This window comes from Oncorhynchus clarkii, chromosome 12, assembly GCF_045791955.1.
Source record: "Oncorhynchus clarkii lewisi isolate Uvic-CL-2024 chromosome 12, UVic_Ocla_1.0, whole genome shotgun sequence".
NCBI classification, from domain to species: domain Eukaryota; kingdom Metazoa; phylum Chordata; class Actinopteri; order Salmoniformes; family Salmonidae; genus Oncorhynchus; species Oncorhynchus clarkii.
In genome coordinates this window covers 37,669,643-37,676,905 of record NC_092158.1, presented here as the reverse complement: position 1 = coordinate 37,676,905, position 7,263 = coordinate 37,669,643, and the positions used below count along the sequence as shown (strand labels likewise).

At 41.8% G+C, this 7,263-nt stretch overlaps 1 protein-coding gene across 5 annotated transcripts in view; it reads left to right on the top strand.

The window, feature by feature from the left end:
• The first annotated feature begins 1,506 nt into the window (after positions 1 to 1,506).
• Positions 1,507 to 7,263, top strand: part of LOC139423137 (drebrin 1) — a 97,545-nt gene continuing 91,788 nt past the window's right edge. For 2 of the 5 annotated variants that reach the window (XM_071174823.1, XM_071174824.1), the window contains exon 1: positions 1,536 to 1,689. In XM_071174823.1, coding sequence (XP_071030924.1) covers positions 1,607 to 1,689 — 83 coding nt within the window. In that variant the 5' untranslated portion in view covers positions 1,536 to 1,606. Of the gene's footprint in view, positions 1,690 to 7,263 lie in introns of all 5 variants that reach the window. The other 3 variants (XM_071174825.1, XM_071174826.1, XM_071174827.1) reach the window with 3 other exon arrangements.

Below are 7,263 nucleotides of genomic sequence, written 5' to 3'. Positions count from 1 at the left end.
TGTCTTGTGTTACTTTTTGATTTATGAGAAGAAAAAAAATAACTTCAGTTTATTTAGTAAATATTTTATTAACTCTATTTATTGAACTACATTGTTGATTAAGGGCTTGTAAGTAAGAATTTCACAGTAAGGTCTACACTTGTTGTATTCGGCGCATGTGACATACCTTTTGATTTGATTTGATTTGAACCAACGTTGGTCAATTAGTTGTTCAATAACCGGAAAAACTACATTACGGGGAATCGCTCAGCACTACTTAATGATCTTGGAACAATTTGAGAATGTTTTTGGACCCCAGGAAGAGTAGCTGCTGCCCCCCCGCCAGATAGCATATAAGCAAATCATAAGCCATGGCAAACAAAAAATGAATTACCAGATAGTATAGCTGTAAAACTACAACATTTTCCCTCAGCCTCATGGCAAAACGTGTAGGAAATTAGCTTTCAAAATTATTTCAGCCTTATTGCAACATCTGTAGAATAGCATGAGATTAGCTATAAAACTGCTGGAAGAAAAGCACTGAGACTTCCCCTGAGGGTCCGTCCAACACTGACTGGGTAGGAGTTGCCCGTAGGCACAGATCTAGGATCAGCATACCCTCCCCAAACTGTAACCTTAACCATTAGGAGCAAAAACACAAAAGATCAGTATGTAAGGGTAACACCATCCTACTCAATCTGACACACTGGCCTGCTTTGGACTGCACTCAATAATACACTGTAGATCCAGACTGTGCTCTAGGGTCTGTATCCCAATTACCAGTAGACAAAACTGTTCTCTCTCTGCCAAATCTGCATACAGTACAGTACAGACTCTCCTAGTCCTCAGGGCTTGGGTTGCTCACTCAGAGAGCTCCAGGGGCACGATGACGCAATAACACACTGACACATTTCTCATCCCAGACACACACTCCAGACTGGGTCGGATGTGGTACTATCAGAGCATGATTGCGCCGGTTATTTGCAAGTAAAACGTTCTCACTCAGAGGAAAGTTTCAGCTAGCTACAGCCTGTAGGCTTGGGGGGCTTTAGGCTGAGTCTCTTTTCCACAGTTAAGCCTAGACAGCAAACCCATCTCTGGGGAACCAGCCAGTACCAGACAAAGCATAAAACAATAACAGTGATTAAATATTGGGCTGTTTTTATCAGAGAGCAAGTTATGAAGAGGAGTAATGAGAATGTAGTTTGTCAAAGTGTAAAAAATATGACTTTGGTCCAGCATCATGTTCCAACCCCAGATTATTGTGTGTCTAATAATCGAAGCCCCCTCTCTACTGTTAGTTAGACCCCCATTCCTATAGGCTATATTGTTCAGAAATAAATTATTTGACTTGTCATTTCCCTGGTCTTTGTCAGGTCAGGCCAGGTCAGATCACGGTATTGTGCTGACTTGACGGTGTAGGCCAGTGAGCACTCTGAGGCGCTAGGACCCAGCAGTGTTTTTTAGAGACCAGTGAAAAATTCGCACTAGGACCACGCAGCTAGCGAGGCAATAGCGCTGCATTGTCTTTGTTCCTCCACTCAGAATCTCTCCCCGTCTCTCTCTATCCTTTCCTCTACTTCCATTACAGTATTACACGGGTCTGGATGATTGCAGAGACAGCAACATGGCTGTGAATCTCAGCAAGAACAGACTGGCCCTTCTAACAGCCTACCAGGATGTTATCAACGAGACCTCGTCCACCGACTGGCAAGTTAATTGAACATCCCTTCTCTATCACGGCTCATTGGCTTTAAGTGTTTTATTGCGGGGTTTAATAGTTGAGCGGCGGGGTAAAGGTTACTATGTCAGGATTCATGGTGCATGTTGATACATTTTCTAGTGGATCGGTTGCAATATAACGGGTCCTTTCCAAAGCTGTCAGATTAATCGGTTCTGGCCATGGGAAAATGTATTTTATATAATTAAATCCCCCAAAGTGCTGAAATGTGCAACTGTTCAGAGCATACCAATTGACACCGGTCCCTGCTCCTAGTTAAGAAAATCAGCAGGCACTGTGCTCAATTATCAAATATTGAGAAAGAAAGAAAGAAGGAAGGAAGGGAGGATTCATTGTTTGTTATGGACTAGTTTTTACTTTGGACCACTGTCTTTCTGACTGTCCCAGACACTTTGCGTTGTGGGGAGCCCCTGAAAAGGTTACATGTTGAGAACATCTCAGTTCTTTCCCCTTTTGCGAAAGCATACCGTTCTCGCAATTTGTACATCTCCATTTGCACATGGCATATGTAGCGTTCTTGCATCCCAACGAGTGTAGAGACGAGAGGAGCAAGGCGATAAGTGTCAATCTATCAACACTCGATGTGACCGGCCCTGCTTCCTCACATTATACGCGATGTAACTGCTCGTTTGTCCCTGTTAGGAGGGAAATGTTTGTAAATGGGATGGAGTATGAACTCAGCCTACTGAGTGAGCGAAGGTCCCGTGTGTTTTATCCACACATTCCATCCGGCCTTGTGTCAATGCGGAGGCGTTTGTCTTCCCTTTGTGTGGAAATGGATACACAGGAATGAATATCTTTTCACTTACAAAACCAGCTGGACTTACTTGGCTATGGAAGCAAGAGTGAGACATTCTGAAAGGCTGCACCCATTGACGTCCAGTGATGATTATATCATCTCTCTCTTTTGAAGAGGGTAGGCTATAATATGAGTAGGCATTGGGCTCAACTCTAAGCTAAACTGCTTACGTTATCATATATTCCAACTAGAAAGATAACGGCTGTCTCTCTTTCTATTGACTTATACAGAGTGATCTGATTGAATCATCGACAACATATCTGCTTTGTATCTCTTCGTGTATAAAAGATGCCTGACCTAATGTGTATCTGGTTGAAAGTAACAAATCAATACTTAATCAGTCTGTAGCCAGTGGCGTAGCCCAGTCTTCAGGCAAGCCCCCCCTCCCCTCCCCTTTTTTTTTAGCCATGGGGCAGGGAGAATTTTGAGTTTAGTGCTCAGGGATTGTTAAAAGAAGGGACTATCTCAAATATTTGTCTTAATATTAACGACATTTGAAATATACTGTATATTTTGATAGATGATGCTTTGGTCTATCACACCATGTAAAGTATCATCCTAATTTGTAGTTATTTTTCATAAAATGCACATGACTGGATTTATATCAACTCTGTGAGACACCATAACAGGTATTCTATTTGGACAATTATTGTCCAACAAGTGTTTAAAGGTCGTGATTGTTTAATTCTAACATTAGATTATTCAAATATGTAATACAAATCTCCATTAATTTTTGTTTTGTAGCACTATATAATGCTCCAAGGCTAATTTCGTTAGCATTTTGGCATGTTTTTCTAGATTTAAAACCAAAAACATTTAACTCAAATATTATCCCTTCAATTGTTTAAGCATATATTGCAGAACAGTGATTAGAATTTTTTTCAGATCTTAAGGGGGGCTACCATCAGTGACTGAGTTGACAAGCCACTGACTGACTTGACAATTAAGATACTCAAAACAGACAAATAAAAGTTTAATACAAACATTTGTAAAATAAAAACTATTTTGGAAATCCTCAATAAAAACAACCATTCTATCAGATCTTTTAGCTGGCAAAAGTTGGCATTCTTATCATGCAAATGGAGTTGACACTTTGATTGTGACCATGGTGACTCCAATATTGTTTAAATCTATCAAAAGTATCGAACTTTAGAGACCATGAGTGCTGTTGTTGCACTACATGTAATGAGGACATGAATAAGGGGTCCTTATGGTTTAGCTGACTCTGCTCATTCCTGATTCATTTAGGATTTTTTTACATCTGATAAGAGTAAACCAAAATAAAAGGGAAAACATTTCAGTTAAAGCTGCAATATGTCACTTTTTGGGCAACCTGACCAAATTCACATAAAAATGTGAGTTATACAGTGGGGAGAACAAGTATTTGATAACCTGCAAAATCGGCAGTGTTTCCTACTTACAAAGCATGTCGAGGTCTATCATTTTTATCATAGGTATACTTCAACTGTGTCTTAAACAAAAATCCAGAAAATCACATTGTATGATTTTTAAGTAATTAATTTGCATTTTATTGCATGACATAAGTATTTGATACATCAGAAAAGCAGAACTTAATATTTGGTACAGAAACCTTTGTTTGCAATTACAGAGATCATATATTTCCTTGACCAGGTTTGCACACACTGCAGCAGGGATTGGCCCACTCCTCCAAACAGACCTTCTCCAGATCCTTTAGGTTTCGGGGCTGTCGCTGGGCAATACGGACTTTCAGCTCCCTCCAAAGATTTTCTATTGGGTTCAGGTCTGGAGACTGTCTAGGCCACTCCAGGACCTTGAGATGCTTCATACGGAGCCACTCCTTAGTTGCCCTGGCTGTGTGTTTCGGGTCGTTGTCATGCTGGAAGACCCAGCCACGACCCATCTTCAATGCTCTTACTGAGGGAAGGAGGTTGTTGGCCAAGATCTTGCGATACATGGCCCCTTCCATCCTCCCCTCAATACGGTACAGTCGTCCTGTCCCCTTTGCAGAATAGCATCCCTAAAGAATGTTTCCACCTCCATGCTTCACAGTTGGGATGATGTTCTTGGGGTTGTACTCATCCTTTTTCCTCCAAACACGGTGAGTGAAGTTTAGACCAAAAAGCTCTATTTGTCTCATCAGACCACATGACCTTCTCCCATTCCTCCTCTGGATCATCCAGGTCATTGGCAAACTTCAGACGGGCCTGGACATGCGCTAGCTTGAGCAGGGGGACCTTGCGTGCGCTGCAGGATTTTAATCCATGAAGGCGTAGTGTGTTTTAATGGTTTTCTTTGAGACTGTGGTCCCAGCTCTCCTGCCGTGTAGTTCTGGGGTGATGCCTCACCTTCCTCATGATCATTGATGCCCCACGAGGTGAGATCTTACATGGAGCCCCAGACCGAGGGTGATTGACCGTCATCTTTAACTTCTTCCATTTTCTAATAATTGCGCCAGCAGTTGTTGCCTTCTCACCAAGCTGCTTGCCTATTGTCCCATCCCAGCCTTGTGCAGGTCTACAATTGTATCCCTGATGTCCTTACACAGCTCTCTGGTCTTTGCCATTGTGGAGAGGTTGGAGTCTGTTTGATTGAGTGTGTGGACAGGTGTCTTTTATACAGGTAACGAGTTCAAACAGGTGCAGTTAATACAGGTAATGAGTGGAGAACAGGAGGGCTTCTTAAAGAAAAACTAACAGGTCTGTGAGAGCCAGAATTCTTACTGGTTGGTAGATGATCAAATACTTATGTCATGCAAATTAATATGCATGACATACTTATTTACTTATTTTCCACCATCATTTGCAAATAAATTCATAAAAAATCCTACAATGTGATTTTCTGGATTTTTTTCCCCTCATTTTGTCTGTCATAGTTGAAGTGTACCTATGATGAAAATTACAGGCCTCTCATATTTTTAAGTGGGAGAACTTGCACATTTGGTGGCTGGCTAAATACTTTTTTGCCCCGCTGTACATACACACACAAGGTGGAAATGTCAGTTGTGTGAAGTAATCTCCTAGTGTCTGGTGGAAAGCAGACTGAACCAGGTATTCCTATAGGATTTTGCCTGCACTTAGCTCCGTTCCATACATTTTTCCTGAAAAGTACTCATAACATGATGCATCCAACACTATGCTTGAAAATATGGAGAGTGGTACTCAGTAATGTGTTGACTGGATTTGCCCCAAACATAACACTTTGTATTCAGGAAAAATAAAGTTAATTTCTTTGCCACATTTTATGCCGTTTTACTTTAGTGCCTTATCGCAAACAGGATGCATGTTTTGGAATATTTTTATTTAGTACTCCTTTTCACTTTTTCATTTAGATTAGTATTGTGGAGCAACTACAATGTTGTTGATCCATCTTCAGTTTTCTGCTGTCACAGCCATTAAACTCAAACACGGAACCTAAACCGGCTGCGCGCGCCATCGTGCATAAATGTATTTTGTCCCCCCACACCAAACGTGATCATGACACGCAGGTTAAAATATCAAAACAAACTCTGAACCAATTGTATTAATTTGGGGACAAGTCGAAAAGCATTAAACATTTACGGCAATTTAGCTAGTTAGCTTGCACTTGCTAGGTCATTTGTCCTAATTAGCAAAGGGCTGCAAAAAAATAATGCAAAGGGCTGAGGACTTGACCCCATTACTCGCATTTTGATCTGAGCAAAACAAAGACCACCATCTCTGACCCTAAACAACCTCAATCCTTTCCCCTCTCTCCCTGTCCATATCGTACCCCATCATCATCTACAACATGGCTGCCAGGGCCTCCTGGCACAAGTGTTTTTATTCACACAATCTCAAACACATGCACGCACACACTTGCACTCACTGTAAATACCAGTCCATTTATCATACCCAATATTCTATGCCCTCAGCAATATGAGCCCTCTACATGGGCTCGCAACACCCTAGAGACACCTGGGTGTCTTTCACATAATAGCAGTAAGTGGTGGATTCACTGTGGGCTTTCTGTTCATATTATTGACCTTCCTGAGGTCCCTCTTTTCTCCAGTTGGGAGGAGAGTGGAGACATTCTGCCCTACACACACACACACACTCTCACACACACACACACACACACACACACACACACACACACACACACACACACACACCCCTCCCATCATGCCTTTAATCATTTTAACCAATTCTCTGAAACCTGAATACAAAGATAGTTGTGTGGTGTGGGAGGTACAACAATCAAACACTGGTGGTAACTACCTAATACTGGGTCAGAAGCTGCTATCTGTCTGATTGTGGCATGACAAGACATTTTTCAAAGAAGGCAGACGAAGCCTAAGTGATAGCAAGCAGAAGGAACCCAGACGGATGATGGATGATATTGTCTTTGGGTTCAATGAGGGCCAGCCATAGCCTCAGTGACAGTAATGGCTAGAGCCTAGAGGACATTTGACAGGCTCTCCTTCAGAGTGCCCGCAAGAGAGAATTTTGTATTTTTGAACTCCACCACGAAGAGGTGAAGCACAGCCGGCTAGAATATCACAAAGCTTATCCAATATCAAACACACATAGACATCTGGAATGTTCCATATAGAGTGCTGGCTGTTGCTGATTCGCTGGGCTCTATTGGTTTGACCCGTAGCCCTCTCAGAAAGCCATTACCTGACATGTTTCCTATTGGGTCGTTCCATGTCATTTCAGCAAGCCATGACTCCCACCATCTGATTGTTCTGAAATTGTTTCTGTAGTTAAACGGATAAGATAAGCTTTCTGGAAACATTATTTTG